General features: G+C 34.8%; 4 protein-coding genes across 4 annotated transcripts; 2 read left to right on the forward strand and 2 right to left on the reverse strand.

Moving 5' to 3' along the window:
• Positions 267-9,908, reverse strand: LOC18588301 (protein CTR9 homolog). Its single transcript, XM_018127609.1, has 24 exons — positions 9,491-9,908; positions 9,261-9,327; positions 8,945-9,139; positions 8,560-8,660; positions 8,191-8,244; positions 7,974-8,090; positions 7,767-7,830; positions 7,429-7,643; positions 6,769-6,853; positions 6,291-6,391; positions 6,093-6,185; positions 5,698-5,766; positions 5,482-5,574; positions 5,015-5,281; positions 4,376-4,456; positions 4,125-4,283; positions 3,638-3,733; positions 3,213-3,314; positions 3,025-3,132; positions 2,705-2,929; positions 2,197-2,463; positions 2,003-2,074; positions 1,156-1,473; positions 267-695 (listed from the first exon to the last, which is right to left on the reverse strand). The coding sequence occupies exons 1-24, from the start codon at positions 9,629-9,631 to the stop codon at positions 501-503; spliced, it is 3,285 nt and encodes a 1,094-aa protein (XP_017983098.1). The 5' UTR covers positions 9,632-9,908; the 3' UTR covers positions 267-500.
• LOC18588302 (mediator of RNA polymerase II transcription subunit 20a) lies at positions 11,412-13,267 on the forward strand. The gene is made up of 5 exons (XM_007012613.2): positions 11,412-11,541; positions 11,649-11,791; positions 11,875-12,053; positions 12,161-12,250; positions 12,840-13,267. Exons 1-5 carry the CDS (start codon positions 11,528-11,530, stop codon positions 13,080-13,082), a joined length of 669 nt encoding a protein of 222 aa, XP_007012675.2. The 5' UTR covers positions 11,412-11,527; the 3' UTR covers positions 13,083-13,267.
• LOC18588303 lies at positions 13,686-16,991 on the forward strand. The gene is made up of 10 exons (XM_007012614.2): positions 13,686-13,946; positions 14,054-14,109; positions 14,218-14,275; positions 14,384-14,423; positions 15,347-15,451; positions 15,530-15,582; positions 15,723-15,783; positions 16,001-16,086; positions 16,166-16,402; positions 16,630-16,991. Exons 1-10 carry the CDS (start codon positions 13,908-13,910, stop codon positions 16,777-16,779), a joined length of 885 nt encoding a protein of 294 aa, XP_007012676.2. The 5' UTR covers positions 13,686-13,907; the 3' UTR covers positions 16,780-16,991.
• On the reverse strand, positions 17,633-20,011 carry LOC18588304 (cytochrome P450 72A15). Its single transcript, XM_018127041.1, has 5 exons — positions 19,738-20,011; positions 19,335-19,555; positions 18,906-19,150; positions 18,350-18,734; positions 17,633-18,244 (listed from the first exon to the last, which is right to left on the reverse strand). Exons 1-5 carry the CDS (start codon positions 20,009-20,011, stop codon positions 17,819-17,821), a joined length of 1,551 nt encoding a protein of 516 aa, XP_017982530.1. The 3' UTR covers positions 17,633-17,818.

Raw genomic sequence — 23,760 nt, forward strand, 5'->3', positions numbered from 1 at the left:
ATGTTCCCGTTTTTCATGTTTATCCGCGCTCCAGGCCTTTTAATCTTTGATAGCTTCCAACTCTACATCCGAATGATATAGAGAATATTAGCATGACCCACACAAGTCGAGCAATGGTTCAAAACTTTCTACCTTTCAAAAAAATATTCACTCCTTCACATTTGCCTCCACAACGTCATAACGTCCTTGGCTGAAATTACACCGTACAACTGCCAGACCTGATAGAACAAATATAATAACACAGTGCTGCGCGATATTGGCAGATGGAATACAAGTGCGGGCTTTGGCTCTATTACACTAACGTGGAAATACTTTCACTTACATTGGTGAACCCACGGCTTCCAAGGAACCTTAAAAGATTTGAAGAAAGATGTCTATTAACATCACTGTAATGTACAACATGAAGATTGGCTCTTAAATAAAAAACGGCATCATCTATAAACAACATTGTGATCCCCTCCACAATCAAAACAAATGAACTACTTCCCGTTTGCTCCACCTCAATCCTCCTCATCAAGCCCACCACCTCCATTTAGCTTACTGTTATCCTCCCTAATCTCTCCATCACTCTCCTGTAGCTCAGCCGAGTTCTCTCTGACAGGACTCGACTCTGTCCCCCTATGTAAAGGTTCATCATCATCAGATTCTGACCATGCCCGCCTCCTGCGTCCTGCAGCTGATGAAGGTGCGGCAGCCTTCACAAAGATAAACAAATAGCAACATCTCAGGCAACAGAGAATATGAATCTCCCTATCACTCCACAGTATCCTCCACATAAAAATCTAGCACTATTCCTTTGTATGTTATTAAAAGTTTTGCCAAATCACGTAATAAGCAGAAGCACGCCAACGCAGCAGGTATACAGCATGCTATTAGAATCATTTTTGTGAAAAGATTTTAACCGCCTAAAGAATCTAAATCAATGCATCAAAAACTATGGCATATTTATCTACTGTCATTGTAAGTCCTGCCAAAAAAAGGGTCATGGCAGTATGGTTCTGCCCATATAACATTTTAAATGCTACTGCACATCTAGTAATTCAATTAAAAATGAAACTACCTCCTACTCAACGACCAGTAACCGGCACTAACAAAATGTAATTAGATTTAAAATATGTCAGCTGCCAATAAAAGAAATGATAGTAAAAACATTACCGCCTCATCCTCCACATCAGAATCTTCTAATCCAGCAGCAGCAAGAAGATCCTGAGCATTTTCTCCATTGTCATCATCCTGATCATTCATCTGTGTTGTGGATTCCCCATAATTCATGTTGGCATCTTCATCTCCCAATTCTTCCCGATCATCCATCATGTAAGGTTCCTCATCATCCCTCTCATAACGTGATTTATTCTTGTCCTTCTTTCTCCTCTTTCCACCTTTTCTTCTCTTCTCACTATGCCCACCATCTTCATCATCAACTTCAGACCTTTCCCTTCGCTTGGATGCAGGGGTGCTACTCTTCCATTGCTCCTGGAGATGGCAGAAGACAAACAAATCATATGCAATGTCATAAAGCCCAAATCTTACATAACTAAATAGTGCTCTTTGAAAACAAATATAAATGAACCCTAAACGGTGTTAATGCCTGGATTGTCAGGTAGGTAAAATATCCCATAGAGACACAAGAAATCTATTACAGGACTATGCATCCCTGAGGCAGACAAATAAGTAATTAGATGTCCACACATAACAAGGTAATGGTCAAGTTTTTTAGTGCCTCCACAGCGGGAAAAAACAAAACTTCTAACAAGAAATTCTTTATTTCTGACCAACAGAAAATAGATTGCAATGAACCTTTACTGCAATATCTGACCAATCAGTAACAAAAAAAGGGAGAGAAGTAAGGAATAAGTTCTGAAAGTTGATCAACTCCATTTTTAATTCTTTATTATTAGTTTTACCTTGTGACTAACTTTTGAAAGAATTAAAATGATATTGGCTAATCTATAGCACTAAAGTCAGCAGCTTTGATTACATATAACATAGTTCAAAATCTTGCCTGTACACGCTTAAAATGTTCCTCTGCCTGCTGGAGTCTTTTCTGCTCATCTTCTTGTTTTCTTCTCTCCAACTATTTTGGCACAAAAGGAATTAGGCAAACATAAGCTAGCCATCTTCAATCAGAATAACAACATTCCCATCACAATAATCATAGTTGTAAAAAAGAAGAAAGCAAGTTTACAAAATGCAGACCAGGTATTTTCTTTGCTCTTCAGCCTTACGGCGGGCTTCCTCAGCCAATGCAAGTTGACGAGCTGCTTCTTGTTTCTGCCTGTTCTGCTGCTCTTCACGCTCAGCTGCTTCTCGGTGAACTTTTGCTGCTACAAGCAAGTGTTTGCAGTACTCAACATGGGTGTTAATCTTCTTCTCATCAAATCCATGAAGATGAAGGTTGGATGCAGCAGACAATTGACTAAATATACGAACAGCATTCTCTAGCTCTGCAACTGTTGAACGTACCTATAACATGGTGAAAAAAGGAAGATAATTAGAGGGCATATCAATCTCTTTTCATCCACTGCATCCAGTTCTAAACAACATTATCATTCTCAAACAGTATTCATTTTCACTGAACATTCCAACAGATCTCCACTCATGAATGAAATGCATCAGAGACGAGCCTCATTTCAAGTTTTGGATAAAAGGAAGCCAAACGGAGAAAGAATGAAGAGGAAAGCTGATATTACTGTAATGAAACAACCTCATCTGCAGTTCGCTTTTCCTTCTGTAATGTTGATGTCGAGAACTTCTGCATTGCTACTCCTGCATCAAACCTTAGTGTGTAATTTGACGGAGCTAAGTGGATGGCTCTCAACAGAGTTTTCTTGCACTCTTGCCATTGTTCAGCTTCATAATGAGTCCGAGCAAGGTAGAGAAGAATTTGAGAGTCTGTATTGTAATAGAACTTCCGCAAGCAATTTTGATACTGCAAGATGACAAGTATCATCAATAGCAATCAAGCTAAAGATCTAATTAAATGGAAAAAAGAAAAAAAGAAAGCATATTAAATCAATAACTCACCATTTTTACAGCCAAAGCAAAATTTCCTTGAGCAAAGAAAACATGAGCCAAATTTATCCACACATCTGGCATTTGGACAAAAACACTCCCACTTGCAGCTTCTTGAACCTACAGTAACTATAACTGGATCACAAACTTTAAGTTTTATGTTACATGTAATAAAGATGAAACAAATTATAAGCTCAAACCTGAGTAAAAATATCTTTTGAAACATCAAAGTGACCTTTTTCAGCCAAAACCACTCCAGCACCATTAGCAGCATATAAATTAGCTGTATGCTGAACAAGGACCTGTCATGTATATGGATAAATGAGCTGTATACTTACATGCGATACTTTATAGTGCACTCATAGTTAGCGTCTTCTCGTTTAATACCATAGATAATTGTTAATACTTATTCTGCTGCTATTAAATGCAGATAAACTAAAAATATTCCAATTACGCTGACTAACAAATATATTCTGGAAACAATAATTGGAATAAATGCAAGACATGCAACAAAATTTCTTTAGAAATTTAAGGACATCAGAAACCTAAGTAGAATAATCTGCTAATAAAAGATACTGCAAAAATGGCCCTTAAGGGTGAGCAAAAAAAAAAGAAGAAATCATACTCTTGTATAGAGTTCCTTGGCTTTTTCCAAATGGGTAGCTTCCAACTTAGGAGCTCTTTTCTCATTGCGAATTGCTGCAAAGTAGTTCCAGTTCCCCTACCAAGCGTCAAATAAGGATATATCAGATTGAAATGTTGTTTCGGTAACAATGATGACAGTGAAAAAGCAAACAGAAACAAAAACAACAAAAAGCCTATCCATAATGACAATGAGATGCACACAAGTGATTTTTTTTTGGATAATTGAAGTTGAATTCATTCATTCAAAGAAAGGGAAATCACCTGCTACAAGAAATACAATATAGGGAAGACCCCAAACTATGAGCAATACAAATAAAAAAGAGATTTTAAACCTTCTGGAAAGGCATTGTCAGTAGTTATTAGAGAATAACACCATGCCATTGTTGAAACTTGAGAAAAATAATGGCAAGTTAAGAGAAGAGGAAATGCTTTCTTAAAAGGAAAAGTAAAATGAATACTGTACACACCAGAGAAAGAATAGCATAGGAATCTTTCCCATCAGTTGCATCACTTGCGGAACGAAATGTTTCCTTTGCCTTAACCCAGTCATCATTCTTAAGCTCCAAGTCACCAAGCATAGATAACGCATTGGGGCATTTGTCATTCACCTTCAGTGCCTCATTAACCTATACTTACAAAGGGGGGAATCATTATCAGACAAACATGTATATGATAAAACAAGAAATAGCAGCTGGGATGTTAAAGGTTTAATAACAACCAGTTCAATGCTTAATTGAAGATTACTTCGAGCTTTTGCTATGGCAGCAAGCCTCAGATAAGCATCAACGTAGTCTGGATACTGTAAAAAAGTAACAAACTTGTTAAACAAAATAGAGAGTGCATACAAACCAATAGAGAAAGGAAAAGGAGAAAAAAAAGAGAGGATATTATGGCCATGTCTGTAGCCAAAATTATGGCATTTGCCATCAGTCAACCATGATGTATTTTAAGGAATCGATAAAGCGAAAATGCTATATCAGATTTCAAGATATACAAAAGAAAAAAGATAACAGGCCTATTTACTAAATTGGAGACAGTTTGAGTTAGCAAACGCACACAGAAAAAGATACAGATAGCCTGAAATTGAGGGGGGAGATCTAAAAAACATGAGCAACAGAATACAAATGGTTTTAAGTCATGCCAGAAACAGTGGAAAATCTGAACAGCAGCAAATCAGGTTGGTCTTTCAGCCAACTATACAATGGGTCCCTTACAATCAACTAGTCAGATAAATAGTTGTCTCCAACAACTTGTTTGCAAGTCCAGCTTACCAGATAGACTGCCCTTATCCTCTGTTGTGGTAAGGAATTAAGTAGAAAATACAAGTTAAAAAGGAATGCAAATTTGCAGATCATACCTTGAACAATATCAGGTGATACAATATGTTTGCAGTTCCAGTGTTATGTAACTGCTCATGTAATCTGGCCAGGTTAAATACAACTGTTACTTTATTCCAGGGTAGTTCTACAGGAAGACCATCTTCTTCCAGTCGATGAAATAACTGCATATCCTTGTAGTCAAGGATAGATGCACTGGCTTCAATAACATAGGATTTTGGCTTATTCCCAGTTAATATAAGCCATATACCATCTCCCAGAGCCTTGTTGAGACTTTCCAAGGCTAGCTGTAAAATACAAGAACATCAACTTCTATAAGTAAATTCCCAAGGTAGGCAAGCTAAAAATTGTGAAAATGTCAAGTGCTCCGAGTAGCAATAATCTAATTTCCAAGACAATGATAAGCAAAAAAATTAAATAGCAATGTAAAACATTTGCATAATAAAATTGAATAGCATTAAATTTGCCCTGAGAAATGTTCACAAACCTCAAACTCTTCCCTTTCAAAATGTAGAACGCCAATATTGTTGAGCACTTCTATTGGCACAGCTTGACCTCCCTTTTCCATTAGAGAACGTGCCTTTACAAAAGGTTTTAGTTATTAAAAAATCAATAGTAGATACATGAGTTAAAATTGAACAATTTTAATCCAGCAGGAGGAATGTAAAAAATTAGGTAACAATTCATGAGAAGGAAGCCCTACTGTTTTGAAGGCATCAAGAGCAGCTCCTGTGTCAGATGAAATTAACAACTCACCAAGATCAAGAAATGCCTGTGTAAAAGTTAGATCTATTAGAAACTGTAATACCAAATATTACCTAATATCGTCAGTTTAACTAAAACACATGCAATCTTGTAATCATGAAACTGCCTTAATGTACAACGCTGAGATAATAAAAGGTGGAAATGGCAAACCCTAATATCCACCAGCCTATCCCTGAACATTCAGGTCAATCATTCAAGAAAATATTATGTTAAATCATTTGAATACAATAGCAAACATCAATTCTGAAACATATATTGCAACTTTCTCTTCTCAAAGAAAATCATATATAAATTGTAACTTTCTTAAAATATTTAAACAAGAATATAAATTACCTGTGCATCACGGGGGTCAATTTTTATGGCCTTTCTCATAAATTCTTGGGCCTTTTCAACCTGACCAAGCTGAACATATATGTGCCCAAGAGCCTATCCGAAACAATGAATAAAAATTCAATAAAATCTAAAAGGAAAAAGCTCAAACAACAAAGCTCTAATGAGTTAAAAACCAACAATAATGCCATTTTTACTCACCTTCAATGTCTCACAGTTATCAGGGTAAACCTCTAAAACTTTTTCAAAGTTTGAAAGTGCACTCCTAAAATCTCCTGACTTTAGTTTCACTTGTCCCAAACCTGTTGCAATACAATCAAATTGACTGACAGCATTTAGTGCTTATGAGAGACAAATGACAGTCCATGAATAACATTGTTATAGTCATCAAGCTTGAAAAATTCATCTAATGATTTTCCTCCTGATCATCCAGTATCACTTGTCATTAAATGTTAGAAAGTACACCCTCCATCACACTGATGTTGTCACTTCCACACTTTAAAATTGTCTCATTCAAACTGACAACATGAATGGGACAAAGAGGTATTACTTTATTTGTTAATTCAAACCCATGTGATAATTGAGCTCATAGTATTAACAAATTAAACAACCCAGTGGCGTACTGCATAAAATTCAGCTGAACAGTTGAACTTGACAGTATATTAAATGTGTTTCTTACCATAGTACGGAAATACAAATTCATGGGGCTTATTGATTTCCTTGATAGATGCCATGTAATAGAACCCAGCTTTTTCATAATCCCCCTACACTAAGAAGAAATAACATTGCTCCCATCAGTAATAATAAGAATCAAAATCATCACAATTTGATAAGCATGACAAATTCAGCCACCTGAAATCTAAGTTTTAAGTTGCAGACATAAGACATCATTAACATTTACATTGACCTATGTAAGATTCTGAGAACAATAGGTAGCCAAATGTAAACAACATTATAGTTACTTCAGGTTAAGGTTGGCAAATTATCTGTCTACCAGAACTTCAATAGTAGATAAAGGAAGAAGCAACCTTATTATCACACTGAACTGCCAAATAATCACTGATATAAGAGTAACTATGGATGGTAAGAGATGAGTAAAAAATATAAATAAACGAGGTCACTTAGATAGCTGGCTTTATTCAGCATATATCCCACCTATTTCCTTTTAAGACAAAATCAGGTCAAAAGGGGAAATGAGATTTTTGCTAATGCATTTTCTGTTTGCTATGAACAAAGAACAAGAGATAATATCCTCAACTTTCCACATCTTTCAGCCCAAAGTACAAACATTAAAAAGCAGTCTATTAGAAATAGTGAAGCAAAGGGATAGCATTTGAACCTTGCTATGGTAAGAGCGTGCTAGATTATAATAAGAATGTGACTTTGTTGGTCCATGATTGGTGACAGCAAGAGCTGTTTCAGTCAGTTGCTCCACTAAAAAGTGTTGGCCAGTGAAGAAAAAGTGATTTGCTAGATAGTTTAGTGCCATTGCACAATAGGGATATATCTCAAAAGCCCTACGCATTTTGTCCATTCCTTTTTGAATCCCAGAAGCTGTGGAGACATAATAAATCATCATCACTACACTAAAATTAGAGAATAGAATGGACAACCAGACAATAACCAAAAGAAATAGAACATTGATTATAAGTGGAATAATCATATCTCCCAATCTACCTTCATTTGCTTGCAAATCCATAATTGCAAGTGCAACAAGAGCTTCAACATTTTCTGAGTCTAACTACAAACATTAATTTTTTAACACAAAGAGAACAGCATCAGCAGTGAACATATGGCATATGTAGTATTTAACTGTAATTAGAAACATAAACAACTGCAAAACTTTCATTTAAAAAAAAAATGTAAACAATTGAACCAACTTACCTGTAAAACCCGCTGAAATGCCAGTCTAGCTTTTTCAAATTGACCCAATTTATATCGACAGAGACCAATACCGAGTCTGACGGCCCCAGGACAATTAGGAAATACTTGCAAGGCCCTCTTGCAAAATTTATGTTTTATGAGAGTTAACATGCTTTTCATGATCTTAAATCCTAAAGCTAAAGAAGCATAAATGCTGAATAAGATTAAGGTAACAAACCTTGTATAACTCCAATGAATCAGAATAACGACTGCGGTTGAACTCAACACATGCCTAAAGATATACACAACAAGTTATTTACGGTAGAAGCATGCTAACAAATTAAACCATGCCCCAAATTGGGATCCCTAGGCCATTCCAGGCAGAACTTCACTCCTTTATAGAAGACACAAATTTCTTTAAATTTATGTGTGCACTGTTTATCAATTCTTTAAAGATTTGATGACTATGGTCGCTACGGAAACACCATCATAAAATTAACAACTCAGAGTAGGCAATTAGTCTGAATATTTTGCAAAATCTTCAATACAATCAACAAATCTAATTGCTAGCATATTACATTGAGAACAAATGAATAATTCAATACACCTGACCAAGAAGAGCAGGAACATTATCACGATCTCCTTCCAAAACAATTTTAAACGCAGCAAACGCCTGTTCTACTTCACCTTTTGCCAGGAGAAGCTGACCTGTAAGCAGTAGACATGTGCTGAAGTTAAAGGCTTTTCAAACAACATCAGTTGCCCTAATAATATGAAACAGTACATGACCCTAGTAGGCAGTAACAAGAATGATAACACTAGAAGTTCAGAAATGAACTAGACTAGACATCAAGTATAAGCTGGTGTCAATATGACAAGTAGCAAAAATATAAATTATATTTAAACTCAGTTCAAGATTGATCACCCTACCCCTTGTCTACAATGTAATTGAAACTTTAATGAGATATGCGATAACATAAGACAATTTTCACCTTTGCCAACCCAAGTCGAAGGCTCATGCATATCAATTCTTGACGCTTTATTGTAATATTGAGTAGCCAGAATAAAATGTTCCTCTTTTTCTCTTTGTTTTGTCTCAATTTTTCCAAGGTAGCTGTAGTAAGCCCCTAAAGCATTTAGGATAGCAATCCTCTCGTATCTAACATCAGCATAATATTCGTCTATTTCTGCAAAACGGAAAAACAACAATCAGATCATGCGGATAATGAATTTATCACAAATTCAACAAAATCAGTAACATAATACTAGAAGTAAGTAAAGTGCATGAAAAAGAAAGCGCTTGCATACCAGGACTGGATCCTTCTTCGAGAATTTGTCGAAATTGTTCAATCTTCCCTTGTTTAAAGTACTCCCTCTACACGATTAAGAAAAACAATAATAAATGAAAAGCAAATTTAAAGAAAAAAATAAAGACAAGTTTAAAAAAGAGCTAATTTTTCAAATTTAGACCAATTTGGGCAAGCATTTAAAACCACGTTCCGGAAAGAGACGAAATAAAGAAAAAGAAAAGAACGAACCGCGATGATGAGCCAAAGATCAAGAGGAGCTTGTTCAGCTTTGAGGATATCAAGAATATCAGAAGCGTCTCGTGGAAGCTGATCCAAAGCCACCCGCACTTCCTCTTCTGAGTTCTGAACCGGTATATAAACGCACGCCATTGATCTCCAGATTTCAACTAGAGATTTTTCGAAAATATTTGATGCGAGATAAACCCTAGCTAGCTCTACCTCTATCTCTGTTTTGCTCTCTCTCCTTTTCTGGTTTCTTTAAAAAAAAACAAAAAAACGGGTGAGAGAAGGAAATATTGTGAGCCAACTGGAGTGAACACGGGAACCCGTGTCGAGTGATTCTTCTTCGGGCGTATTTTTAATAATTTGGTTTAACGACTACGTTAGTCGTGGTTAAATAAGGTTTTCCATTTTTTTTTCTTTTCTGCTCTTTTTCATCTTTCGATGATTTGAGTTTAAAGTTTTGAATATTGCAATTATACCCTTTGTTTTTTTTCAATTTGCCCTAACCACTGTTTAAGAAAATTCGTTAAGATTAACTAAATATTTTTTTAATTAATATTTTATATTAAATATAGTAACTGAAAAATCATTTAATTAATATTTTTACATTAATATAATAATTAACAAAATATGTAATTATTTTTTACTATATTAAAAATATATATAGTTGTAATATAATAATCTTAAATAATATTATTGTAGGATAAATCTCTCTTCTAGAAGATTTGAAAATTTAAATTAAATATATTCTTCTAACAATTTCAATATTTTTGTTTTTGAACTCCGTCAATGTCTCAATGACAGTAAATATTTATTAAAAAATAACACTAAAGATAATATATTCATTATTTTCATTTATGAAATCGTGAAGCCAATCAGTGTGCTGATTGGATGACAACACATACAAACAATCTATAATTGGGTTTACATATTTTCGAATATTCATCACATGGTATTATTTTTTATTTATTTGTAGACAATCTAGGCATATCATGATCTATAATGATGTAATAATTTTATCTTTTTTCTTATATATAAAAAAAATATACGTAGTATAAGTCATCAAACTACCTATCAAGTATCAACTACATTAATCTTTGAATCTAAGGTTATATTAATAAATTTAAACTTTATGTAATTTCATTTTCATGAAATTTGAGGTTTGAGTAATATAATTAACAATAAATTTCATGATTTTTTTTATATCTTAGGTTTTTTTTTTGGTGTCAACTAAATAACTAAAATACATCATAAGATCATTGGAATAGTTACCTCAAAAGGTTACTACTTACATATTTAGATTTGAAAATATTGTGTTAAATTTTGAGAATAGGATAGTAGAATTTAAGTGTAAAAACCAAAAGAGGTGTAGACATGCACAAAGCACAATGAATGAATTTAAATTACATTATTGTAGGCAATAATTTAAATGTGGTGAAAGTAATGTATATTCTATAAAGAAAATATAATAAATATATAAATTAAGTTAGATTATATAATTAATCTCCATGTTTTATAAAAAATGTGAATTTAGTTTTTATATAAATTTAATTTTTATATTTTTTAAATTTATTAATTTCAGTACAAACATTAATACTATTAAATTTTGACCGTTAAATATGTTGATGTGATATTAATTGAGATGATATGATATTTTCTTATTAACGTGATTTTGATTATGTACTATGTTATCTTAATTAACATCATGCCAATTTGGTTATAATGTCACCTTAATATATTTAAAAATAAAAAATTAAGTTATTGAAATTTAAAATTATAAAAAATTTAATTTATATAAATTATTATATTATATAAATATTAAATCCACACTTTTAAAAAATATAAAGATTAATTATATAATTTAACCAAGCCCAAATCAAACATAAGGTTTTCTTTAAAAAAAAAAAATTTATAATTAGTACCACTATCTATCGCTTGAAACGGCACCCTCTTAATAATCAAGTCCCTAAAGCTAAAATTTCTTGCGTTGTCCTTCACAGTTCCGCGCTTGAATATCTGCGTTACCATCCCGACTCAAAAACGATGCCTCTTAAATGGTAAATAAACCAAAAAGTGTTTGCTCAAACTCCAACTCTCCCCATTTATTTTCATAATTTTTGGGTTCAAAATCCTGTTTCATTTTCGTTTGTTTTTTTTCCCTTAGGGTTCTCAATTGGCAGCCCAATGCAGGATCCACGGTGAACAGCCAAATCCTAAACGAAGTTTCACAATGCGTCGAGAGCATCAACGGCGTCAAAGAAGGGCGCTGGAAAGCTACTCTCACTTTCTACAAACCGATGTTACGAGGTCAATATCTATCTCTTTCTTTTTAATTTCTTTTTTTTCTAATTTAATTTTTATGGATTGGATTTTGAACTATTATTCTTCAGATCAAGCGTTAGCCGCCGACTTCCCGCGTGATTTCCTTGGGATTTCACTTCCAGAGCAACCCAACAAGTATTATTTCATACTTCGAGGTCATAAGATTGTTCTGGAAGCGGATTCTTCTATTCAGTTGATAATGGAGAAATTGCAGTCCTATAAATCCAGGGTCGCCCTTAATTTCGAGGTGTATTATTGCACTTCTCTTTTCAATTCCATTTTTTTTACAGCTCGTTGGGAATTTTTGTGCAATGGTTTTGTTTTCTGATACCGTTTTTATCTATTTATTTGTAGGGTTTTCAGTACCAACTCGGAGACTTTCAATTGAGAGTAGGGAAAGTTGTACCTACTCATTCTGAAAATTTGAGAGGAATAGTTATGGAGGTACGGTATTTTTATTTGTCTTATACTTTTACATATTTTTTGGAATGGTGGTGTGGTTAATTCTTTCATAAAGCCCTTTTTATGTATTCTTATGGTATGAGGAAGGTTAATGGTTTTTTTGTTGGTTAGCACATGCCATAAAGATTGGAACACAAGCTGATGTGGATTCTTCACTAAAACATATCCTGATTTCTATTAGTTAGATAGGTTTCGGCATTGTTTAATCATAAGTAGTGGGAAATTGTTGCACTATTTGTGGTTCATGCTTGCCGAAATGTTAAATGATTATGATTTTGTATTTTGTGGTACTCTGGCATCATAGTTGTTTTCTATTTGCTTGCAAATTCAGAATTGGTCATGTTTTTTTTTTTTTCGGAATTAATGCAAAACTTAATACCCTTTTGTTCGTCTGTCTTTTGGTTGAATTATCTGTGGTTGTTGCTTTGAAATTCTTGAGAAATTTGTTTGGTGTTTTAAGCTGTGGAGTATGATAATATGAGTAGTTGTCTAACTTACCTAGCAGTATTACTTTGAATCATTGAATTGTAATTCGTTCTAATTGTAATTGAAGTTGTTTGTTCCTTTGCAGGTGGAGTATCTTCCGATTTCTTCACTAGAGAAATCCAGACAAATCATGGATGAGTTTGTTGATATTTGGCAAGATACTGTATCTAAACGATCATTGCCCGGCCATTTTTTGCATATAGAACCAAACTTCTCAGATTATGGCCTTGCAGACCACTATACTTCACAACACACAGCTGTTCAGTACGCTCATGTCATGGCTCAACTTATTGCATCAGTGCAAGCAGGACAAGCTGCAAGAAATTAGTATATATATTTTGGCCATTTAGAAATTAAGATATTGATATTCCACAAAGATGGATATTGAGAGAGAGTTTAAGATGATCCATGTATGCTACTTGTATGACTGGATTCTTTCTGAAAGGTTGGAGTTAGGAATTTGAGTCTTTACATACTTTGCTACATATTCTTCAGCTTAAATATTACTCTTTAGTTTGAACAGACTGTAGAAGGAACATATAAAGTAAATGAAGCATAAATGGACAATTAAAAGCAACATTAACGCCTCCACCCCAGGCAACCTGGTATCAAGCAAAGATAGCAGCTTGTTTAATTTTATAGGGAGAGCTTAATCGTGAATCTGATACAGTTACTTAAACTGCTATAAAAATACCAGAATACAATTAATAAGCTAAGTTCTGAGCTGCATACTTCTAACATCTTGAAGCCGCCTACGTTAGGATACGTTGCAGTTCGATGTACAGTAACCCACCAAGGGTATCTTAAACCGACATGGTGTCATGGCACGAGTGGCGCACTTTTTGCTTTTTGGGTTTTGAAGATGAAGCCATCTAGGTTTCAGTTACACATATAAATAGTCCACGTTTGATCACGACACGAGTTTGCTATTTTAGTTGGCCGCTTCCTATCTCCTTCTCCTTCTCCTTCTCCTTCTTGTTACTGCTCTGCTCTTTTAGTCTTTTTCTATCTAACAAAGTTTAACATCCCTCACAGTCATATCTCCTTATTCGCTCAATTCAATTCTCACTCTTTATCCGATCTACCCAGATTGTATTCAGACATCAAGTAATCCTTTTATTTACTTGAAGACGAAGACTTTTGTTTATCTCCAATGGAACAAAAAGACAACAAAACCAACGCCCCCAGGAAGGTCTTTCTCGCACACATACCTTTGATATCTTCACATATTTATAGTTGAGCAGTGATCTTTATTCTATATGTGTTCTCTGATAATTCTCTTTTCTGGGGTTTTCGCAGATGAGATTTGCACCTAAAGCCCCACCTCGCCAAGCACCAAAGCTCGAGGTTAAAACGTATATATCATTTGGTATCTGGATAGCAATGCAAGGTGCCCATTCCTTGACTTTGAAACTGGCCTTTTAATCCCTATCTTCTTTGTTTTGGTTGTTTGCTTGTTTCAGGGAAGTGGTTGAGGACACTGATGCTGTTCAGGCGAGGGATTTGCTGCAGCGTTTAAATGTATATGTGTTTGCCAATTTATTATTGCCGTTCTTTTCATGTTTATCTAATTATCTTGCTTTAGTTTTCTTGTGTTCTTCTGTTTCAATCTTTTTTTTTTCCTGATAGCAAACATCGGCAAAGACAAAGCCTAAAGTTGAAAAGAAAGGTAAATTCTTTACACTGATAGGATGCTATTGAATAACTAATTCAGATATGTATTCCACTATTCTTCTGTACTAATATGCAGTTTTAGTTTCTCTTTTGTTCTTTCGACTTTCATTTGCATTCTTTATATGGAGCTAAAAATAAAAGAAGAACCAAATTGCTGCCTAAATTTCCTATAGATGGTACAATGATGGTCCATAAGATTGCATTTTATTGAGAAAATTTTAGGTTGATAACAATCCGGAACCAGAGTGCATATAGTAGCAAACATTAAAAGAATGAGAAATGTAGATATGATAAATGGCACCATTGCATTGAGAGAAAAGAAGCTTGTTTAGTTTTCATTCTATAGTAGTCTTATCTCTGTTCGAGAAGGTCCTGAACATATTTTGGCAACATTTTTTGAGAGAAGCTAAAAAGGTGAGACACCTCCTGAATCCTGATTTACCCAAGAAGCTTAAAACTTGATCTTGCTTCTTTTGTCATATGATTACAATATTAAATTTCCCTGACTTTCTGCTAGCTTGTTGAATGAAATAGACAATAAAGTAACAACGATATTTTCCAGACAAATACATACAATAGTTGCATGGTGTCATTAGTGCAAGGATTTATTTCAGGCACCTCATTTTTCTTCAATATATTTTGGCTATCTCTGTGCTTTGAAATCTGATGAAACCAACACCTCAAACAGGTGTCAGATTAATGCAAGCATCTCTACTTTTACCATTGCATGTTAAGTCTTAAAACCTTTGGTTGATCAGCTGCTTTAGTTTGATGGTAGATCCAAAAGATACTTCTATTGCAAGCTGTATTAAAAGAACCAGAATTTGGACAGATTGCATGCATTGTTTGCCAGTAGAAAATTTTACTGGGTACTATAACATAAATGTGAGTTCTTAATTCACTTTTCTTGATATGCAGTTGCTTCTTCACAGGTTGCATTCGGTCATGGAGGAGCATCAGCTTCAATGAAATTATTTGGTGTTTCCAAAGGTGCAAGTCGTACTAGCAGAGAAACTCTCAATGGTATGCACTCCTTAGATAAGATGGCTCACTAGCGATGAGATGCCTTCAGTCTGTTACATAGTGTTGATGTTTATGTAGGTGTTGTCCACACTCCAGGCTTGAGAGAGGAGAAAGAATACAGAGAACCATGGGTCTGTAAACTTAGGTTTATTAATGCAATTTAAGATGACTCTGCCTGTTTATTGGATTCCTTTGCTCCACTGATCACTCCCTCTCTGCATGTATGCCATACTTGGTTCATCGGTTTTTCCTTGTTTGGATGCTCTTGCAGGATTATTATAGTTATTATCCTGTAACCCTTCCTATGAGGAGACCATATTCAGGAAATCCAGGTATGTGGTGAGTTTCATTTTAAGAGCAAAAGGAACTGCTTATATTGTAAACATCAGACATTGCATTATAGTACTGACAATAGACACACCCATTTTGGAAGGGACCAGCCATTGTTAACTGGTTCACATCTTGTGGGTGGTTTGCTTGAAAGCTCAAAATTCTTTACTTCTTCTGGAGTTGAAATTTGAGTAGCTTTTATTAAATTTGCAATTGTAGAGTTTCTTGATGAGGAGGAGTTTGCTTCAGAGAATATAACTTTTGATGAAAATTTAGTGGAGCCAGCAGTGGAGCTTGGTCTAATGGTTAGTAGCATAACAAGTGAATCAAATATTATATGTGCCTAGTTTCTTTATGCTAATGCTCAGTCATGGTTGGTTACAGGACGAGAATTTGGAGCCAAGTATGTTCTTTCTTCAGTTACCACCAACTCTACCTATGATAAAGCAATCAGGAACAACAGCTGGGCTTGAGGTCGATAGCAGCTCAAAGCCAGCTGCACGTGTAGGTTCAGTAAAGAAGACATGTGGCTTAGAAGAGTTACCTGCAGGTCTCATGGGTAAAATGCTAGTGCATAAAAGTGGAGCTGTCAAGTTGAAGTTAGGGGATACCCTTTATGATGTGAGTAACTAACATTTTGAAAAACTTTTCATGTTAAAAAAGTAATAATTTCTGATTTTTTAGTTTCATTTAAATGCTAAAGGGGCTCTTGTATGTTATTTGATTACATGTGTACCCCATAGATTTGATGTTTGTGACGGTTACTCTTTTTACTTGTCATGTGTTCTGGATTTCAGCATGACAAACTTGCGTTGGTTACTATTCTGAACTTTTTTGAATCGGTGCAGGTTACTCCAGGTTTGAATTGCGTATTTGCCCAGGATGTTGTAGCTGTTAATACTGCAGAAAAGCAGTGTTGTGTTGTTGGGGAGCTTGATAAGCGTGCTGTTTTAACCCCAGATGTTGATTCTGTTCTGAATAGTATGGCTGATCTTTGATGGTTTTTTCCCCTTTTGATTTGTTTCTTAGTTTACACGAGGAAATTGAAAAAAACAAAATTATATGGTTATTTAACATTTATCAATGGAAACAGAATCTTATTGATTCTTCGGGAAAGAGAAAATGAGAAGTCAGTCAAGGTCTGGGGTTCAGAATCCAGCTTGATTTCCAATATAAATGAACTATAGAATCAGTCAGTTTGTGATAAAAATACTAATGAAATACACTAAACCAAACTCAGCTATTTGGCCAAAAAAAAAAAAAAACCCAAATTCTACAAAGTAGTTCTGCTTCTTCTTATGCATCTGGACTTTGGCATTCATGTGAGTTGTACCAAAAGACGTTTTGGCGTAGAAGATCTGAAAACCCCATCTGTTTGCTTGATCCCTTTACTTTTGAGTGAGGAAAAACTACGAATTTTTGATAGCCTTGTATGTTAGAAGCTCCGATGCTTAACTATGAAACTAGTTTGTTGAGCTCAGTTCTGACACTTTTTGATTTCTCTTTCCCTGATAGATTAATATTTTATGACACTTCATCGTTGTGGTGGTTCTCCCCTATTATCATACTGGACATAAGCTTTTCATTTGAGTATAATCCAAGCAAAACACTTCATTTTCTTCATGGTTTCCCTTGATTGAATTGAAAACACAGGAAAGTTTGATCTTTTCGATTACAGAATGAGACACGAGTGATATAAAAAAATGGCACAACTTGGGTTTTGATTCCTCATTTAAGCACCTCTTGGCTACGGTGTGGTTTCTTGGCCATTAGTTATTAAAATGTTTTTGGCACTTAAGAGTTAATGAAGAAAGAGTTACTTCTAAGGAATGATTGTAATGTTCAATTGAAAGGGCTGTTATCCAGAGAAGGGAAATAACTAGCATAATTAGCAAATCCTATTGTGCTAATGTCATTTTATTACATCACCCCTACAGAAATGCAAAACACAGAGCAGACAATTCTTCTCCCATCCAAATTCACATTATTTTTGAGATGCAAATCCACCACACTCCACATGCAGGCTTAGCTTGCCATCTAGATTTGGTGTAAGATTATATGTGCTCCATGCTGTGGTTGAAGGGTCATAACAGTGTAGGGGGCATGAGAGTAGGAGGGTGAGAGCTTGAATGAGAAATGCTGTAGAATCATAACCAAAGCCACCTTAGCTTCTAGCATGGCAAAATTTTGGCCAATGCAGGTCCTTGGGCCCCAGCCAAACGGGAAGAATGCCAGTTGATCTTTGGATGCCTTCGAAACTCCTTCAGAAAATCTCTCTGGTTTGAATTCTTGGGCATCATCGCCCCATAGTTCAGGATCATGATTAAGGAGCAGTATGGGCAGCGTTATATCAACTCCAGCTGGAAGAGAGATTTCTTTAATCTTGGTGTCTTTGTTAGTATGTTGGTATAGAGCTATGACAGGCGGATATAACCTCAGGACCTCATAGAGAATCATTGTTACCTGCAAGAAAATGTACATCATGAATATTTGGTCAATTTGTGGTTCATATCATCGCTTCTGCTGCAGTGTGACTTGGGTTTTTATAGGGAGCAGAGGAATACTAACAATCTTAAGGTGACTTATAGCTTCATAATCAAGCTCCTTCCCGCAAACTTTTAGAACTTCCTCCCTTGCCGTTTCTTGCCACTCTGGATGCAAAGCTAAGACAGTTATTGCCCATGTTAGCCAGCTTGCAGTCGTTTCTTGGCCAGCAAGGTAGAACTGTTTGCATTCCTCTACTATGTCTTCAATTGCCATCCCTCCTGCGCCACTTGCATTTTCTAGTAGAGCATATTGGTTATTATGTTGCAAGAGCATGCCTAGCAAGTCATCAGACCTTGCTTGTCCCGTTCTCATTCCATGCTCTTTCCTTCGGATTACATTTCTTAGAATCGATGTGATGTCTTTGTCCAATTTCTTTCTCCTCTGATTCTTTCTTGTAGGAATGAATCTGTACAATACAATTGATAAGAAGTAGTATCGCATAATCTTAGTACTACTTATACTCCAAACATTCAAGATGATTTTTTTTTCTTTTCAAAGGACGAACAGAGGAAGAAATTGACAACAAAATCTCAGACAGCAAAGAGGGTTTGTGTTGAATCAATATATGGAAATGCACCTGAAACCTGGAATGTATAATGACTGCATTGCTTCAAGAGTCAACGTTATTAGCTCTTTTTGAAGTTCAAAGATCTTCTTCCCTTCTTCATAGCTGCTTCCAAATGCTGTTCGGGAAATAGCATCAGCAGTAAGCTTTTGAAGTTCAGGCCAGACATCAATCTCACAACTTGATTGCAAACTAGTCATTTTCTTCCACTGCTCTATCATCTGTCCACAACTGACTGCGAACACCGGTATCATCCCCTGACAGATCAATCCAAGAACAACTTGAAGCATCTAAATGATTAAATAGGAGGTTTGAGAACAAACCAGTACTGTACATCATCTTGTTCTTAAGCCGGGCTTGGTCTTTAAATCAGGTTTTGAAAAGAAAAATATTGAACTAATTGAGCTGAATAAATAGAAAGAAGGAATGCCAGAATGGAACCTTCAGTTTCTCTAGGTGAAAGACAGGGTTTATCATCCTTCTTCTTTTGGACCACTGCTCGCCCTCAAGAGTTGTGAGTCCTCTTGAGAGAATGAGAATAAGAGGACTTAGTGGTGGCTTTTGGAAGTGACCTTGCTTGTTGGCCAGCACCTCCTTTACCAGTTCTGGATCCTTTATGATGACCCTTGGCCTTGTTCCCGCCCAACAGAATGATATCTTTCCTGAATAAAAAACAGAAGAAGAAAGTGTTTGAGAAACTTGTTTCAACACTTGAATTGGCTACTTGGGGAAATTTCTGAACTCTGCAAAGAATTTGCCATTCTCCCTTCATTAGCTGTATAAGATTACTAATACTCTTTTACTAGTAGAGGAAAAATAAAGATGAAAGAGCTTGCTTGCCTACCATATTGCTGCACATTATCAAGGGTGAAGGGGTCGACACGTGGAACAATCTGGTGGGTTAAATCAATGGGCTTGGACCATGCTTCAGTTATCTGCTTCACAAACTCTTTCATGTCCCCAACCAGCAAGGTGTAAGGTCTGCCTCCGATTCCCTGGTGCTTTAATAGCCTTTCCTGCCATTTGGGTTTCAACCAAATGGAGTAGGAAAGTCTTGCAACCCCATAGAGGAGGAGGAGAGAGACCAATGAAGAGGTTACTAAAACAAAACAATCCATCCAAAACTAAGACAAGTACTACGTTTTAAGTGAACTTCAGTATCTGAATGACTTCTGGTAATGTTGTACGATCTAATGTCCTAAACTTGAGCAATATATACAGCTTTCTGGTGCATTATCTGCTTGAGATAATATTTGACTTTCAAATTTAGTTCAAAGTTCTTTCCTTGTAACAGAAATGTCAAAGACTTAATTACTTTTATATTGCCACACTAATCTTTTTGTTTGTGAGACTTTGACCATTTAACTTGGAGAAGAAGGTGAATGAAGTTTGTTATTTCATTAATTATATCTTTAGAATGCTTCGTGGAGACCAAGTTATCTGGGTCAAATATTTCAACTAGCAAAGATCAAAAGAAACAATGGGGAGCCAATTTTAGAGGGGCTAGGCCACCAAGCCATGGCACGTTTTCAAGCGGAGATGGCACGGCTTCCACTTGAAAGTGAAGTCAGGGATTTCTTAAACATCTATTGGGACCAAACACCAAAAACTGCTGACACTGACACACTAGAAAATTTTAGTTGGGTTTAGGAAACATGCTCCTCTCGTAGATGGGCTTTCAAGTGTTTTGAAAGACCGTCCAAAAGAATAGTAGGAGTAGCCCTAGTAGTAGTTGAGCTGATCAGCTGGTAAACAGGCTAGGCCCATCTCTCAGATTCCTAGTGTGCAGCTCCCCCTCTCTCAGCACGACAAAATTAAGCCAACATGTGGCAGCTCAGTTTTCCCCCAAAGAAGAAGAGGAAGAAGAAGAAGAAAAGTAAACAGGAGATTAAAGCTTGGGATACCCACCTACGTCAAAAGGGAAACAAGAGATGTGCAATAAAGAAAGAAGTCAGCCATTTTCTGATAACACTGATGCAAATTAACCAGGAATTTAAGCAACAAATCACCTTTCACTTTGTCATAAATGCTTTAAATTCACAAAGTACGCTCACTCATAAAAGTTGTCGTCTACGACTTAAATTATTAACAAAAATATGTTGTTAAAAGAACCAAGTGGTAAAACCGAAAAACACCCAAAAAGGAATTTAATTTGCGCAAAAAGTTTGAACAGAAGACATGCAAGAATTTTTGGTTGAGCTGCAGCATTGTTATTTTCTACGTAAAGGTATGGAATCAGGTATTGCTTCCTTCACATAGTTTCTTTAGTCGAAAACACTACACTTTTTTCTTTTATCAAACATTCCAAAAGCCTTTCCTTGAGAACTTGATAGCTTGGTGACTGTTGAACTAATTATCTACCGATAATGGGAAAAACTATAGATATAAGAAAGGAACTGCACAACCAAACTGTTTGGTGGCTGGCTCTCAAAAAGCATGATGCCTTGAGAAGCACGTTCATATGACTTTATGATAGATATACTTTAATTATTACTTACATAGTTATAACATCGAGTTCGGGTTTAGGTACGGGTACTTCAAAAGCAATTAATTGTTGCTAAATGAGAGTTTCTTCTTCTTTATACTTCATTTATCTAAATTTGACTCCATAATTCCTATAATGGTGAAGTTGATGGGAAAATGAGACACAAATCTATGTGTTTAATTTGGACTCAATTCCCTATACAAGTGACCTAAATAGGTCAAGTGACACAGTAATTAAATTTACATGTATCTTGCCACAAAGCATGTAGGTACTCAAATTCTACTTACAATTGTCTCATTGTCATTAACAGATTTTCTTTCTGCAAATGGAGTTAATTCCCATAAGGAAAAAGATTATTAGGAGACAGAAGTCTAGCCAATAAGAGAGAATTACTTGTGCTTGTTCAACTAATCCATAATAAACAAAAGGAACAATCATCCTCCACATTTGGCAATTGCTAAGATGTGAATGGTATATATCAAATGATTCCTAGCTAGCATTAGCTGAAACGAACTGGCAATACCTCATAATGCCATAAAGACCCCTTTTTGATTTCCACTCCAAAGAAATGGCTCATCTCTTTCTGAGTTGGAGGTTTGCCCATCGGAATATAATGCTTTTAGCCTTTTGCTGTTGATTCAATTCATCTACAGTGCTTGAATCGGAGGATGGTCATAAACAACTAGGTGGCGGGCTTGAGAGAGAAAGGGATACACCGAGGTGTGATAATGCACAAAAGGTTCTAGAACGTTCACATGGATAATTTGACTTGTATGTTTAACCCAATGGTTTTCAAGAGTTGATTTTAATGCAAGAAAAAAAAAAATTGGCTTGTATTGTTCACACCCTTTCAGTTCTTCATCTAAATCATGGGTTATGGAACTTAAATCGTTTTACCTCAAGGTAATTTTTCTATAGGGTCGAAGACAACATGAAATCACCAGAATTTTGCATCCATTTCCCACTTTTACTAATAATCTTTCTATTGTGATAATAATTTTTATATATAAATATATGTTAAAATTAATAAACTAGAATTTTAACATTAAATGAAGTAAAATATAAATTCAGTATATTTATTTAATATTTTAAAGTAAAAATATGTAAAATAATTATAATTATCCACAATTATTTTTTATATTTTGAAAACGGTGTATGATAGAATCAATAGAAACATTATCAAATACATTTTTTAATATATGTCAACAAGCAATCATTCATCCAAAATTATTACTTATTAGCATAAACTAAGATATTAGAATTAAATAAAATATGATCTTATATAGCAAATTATTAGGTTCAATAGCTATCAATGACAATTTTTTATTCATTGATCAAAACTAAATATTAGAGTCCACAAACTATATAAAGTTAAATATAAAAATCAAATAATCAAATAATATATTTATAAAATAAAAAAAAGAATCATAATTTCAAGATATTATTTGATATGCAATACTATTTTCTATTAGTTAGATTATAATTATAAACCTAAATTATTAAATTAATCAAAAAATATTGAGATATGAAGTATTTAAAAACTTAATTTAAGTTGAAAATTACTTATAATTGAAGTATAAATAAGTTGTTTTGAGATAGTAAAAAATACAAGAAGAATTGAGAAGAGGAAAGACTTGAATTTTTGAACAAAGAAAGTCGTTTAGGCTTTAATTTTTTAAATAAAATTTTAAATGATAGAAAGAAATTTTTTATTTTTATCTAACATTTAAATATCAATATATAAATTACTTCTTAATAAATTATTTTTACTTGGAATCTTTGATCCCACACCTTATAAAGTTATTAAAAAAAGGTGAGCTCATTAATATATTAAGTACCATATTTTCTAAATAAATAGTATAAAAATTAAAACTTGTTAAGAAGTGAGACACCAGTCTCTTTAATATGGGTCCGCCCATGAAACAGACCCATTTGCCTTGCACATCATTGCAGTGAGGGTTGCCACTTTCTCTCAGTGCTATGCACAAGATAAAAGATTATGAAAAGAAACCTCTTCATTGAAAATTTGTAGGGTCATATACGAATTGAAAAGAAATGAAGCATGGTCCACGGTTTGAAGTTTAGTTATGACTTGTAAGGGAAAAAACAAAGAACTTACTGCAAAATAAATGAAGGTAAAAAAGGAAGGTCAGTGACGAGAGAAATCACCAAAAGTTATTGCCAACGGAACCCCCCCTTATCTCTATCAGCATTCAGCAAATGTACAATTCCATGTGGGTCTTTTCCTGACCAAATCAAACAGCTTTTGGTTGAGCCAGTTAATTTATAATATGGTCACTGAGATTAAAATATTCATATTTGTCATGGTCTTTCTCCTAACCCCTTTTGGGTGAAAACTTTTTCCACCGATTTCGTGAATTA

This window comes from Theobroma cacao, chromosome 9, assembly GCF_000208745.1.
Source record: "Theobroma cacao cultivar B97-61/B2 chromosome 9, Criollo_cocoa_genome_V2, whole genome shotgun sequence".
NCBI classification, from domain to species: Eukaryota; Viridiplantae; Streptophyta; class Magnoliopsida; order Malvales; family Malvaceae; genus Theobroma; species Theobroma cacao.

What these genes read in the sequence shown, in the direction of transcription:
- LOC18588304 (XM_018127041.1), bottom strand. Translation starts at nt 20,011, where the DNA reads ATGGATTGTTTTGTTTTAGTAACCTCTTCATTGGTCTCTCTCCTCCTC. An exon ending in TTATACATTCCAGGTTTCAG is followed by an intron (nt 18,735 to 18,905) that starts GTGCATTTCCAT and finishes TGTATTGTACAG; the next exon opens with ATTCATTCCTACAAGAAAGA. An exon ending in CTATAAGTCACCTTAAGATT is followed by an intron (nt 18,245 to 18,349) that starts GTTAGTATTCCT and finishes ATTTTCTTGCAG; the next exon opens with GTAACAATGATTCTCTATGA.
- LOC18588303 (XM_007012614.2), top strand. Translation starts at nt 13,908, where the DNA reads ATGGAACAAAAAGACAACAAAACCAACGCCCCCAGGAAG. An exon ending in ACCATATTCAGGAAATCCAG is followed by an intron (nt 15,784 to 16,000) that starts GTATGTGGTGAG and finishes TTGCAATTGTAG; the next exon opens with AGTTTCTTGATGAGGAGGAG. An exon ending in TAGGGGATACCCTTTATGAT is followed by an intron (nt 16,403 to 16,629) that starts GTGAGTAACTAA and finishes GAATCGGTGCAG; the next exon opens with GTTACTCCAGGTTTGAATTG.
- LOC18588301 (XM_018127609.1), bottom strand. Translation starts at nt 9,631, where the DNA reads ATGGCGTGCGTTTATATACCGGTTCAGAACTCAGAAGAGGAAGTGCGG. An exon ending in TTCCTGCTCTTCTTGGTCAG is followed by an intron (nt 8,245 to 8,559) that starts GTGTATTGAATT and finishes GTATATCTTTAG; the next exon opens with GCATGTGTTGAGTTCAACCG. An exon ending in CCTATGCTATTCTTTCTCTG is followed by an intron (nt 3,734 to 4,124) that starts GTGTGTACAGTA and finishes GACGCTTGGTAG; the next exon opens with GGGAACTGGAACTACTTTGC.
- LOC18588302 (XM_007012613.2), top strand. An exon ending in CTACAAACCGATGTTACGAG is followed by an intron (nt 11,792 to 11,874) that starts GTCAATATCTAT and finishes ATTATTCTTCAG; the next exon opens with ATCAAGCGTTAGCCGCCGAC. An exon ending in GGGTCGCCCTTAATTTCGAG is followed by an intron (nt 12,054 to 12,160) that starts GTGTATTATTGC and finishes ATTTATTTGTAG; the next exon opens with GGTTTTCAGTACCAACTCGG.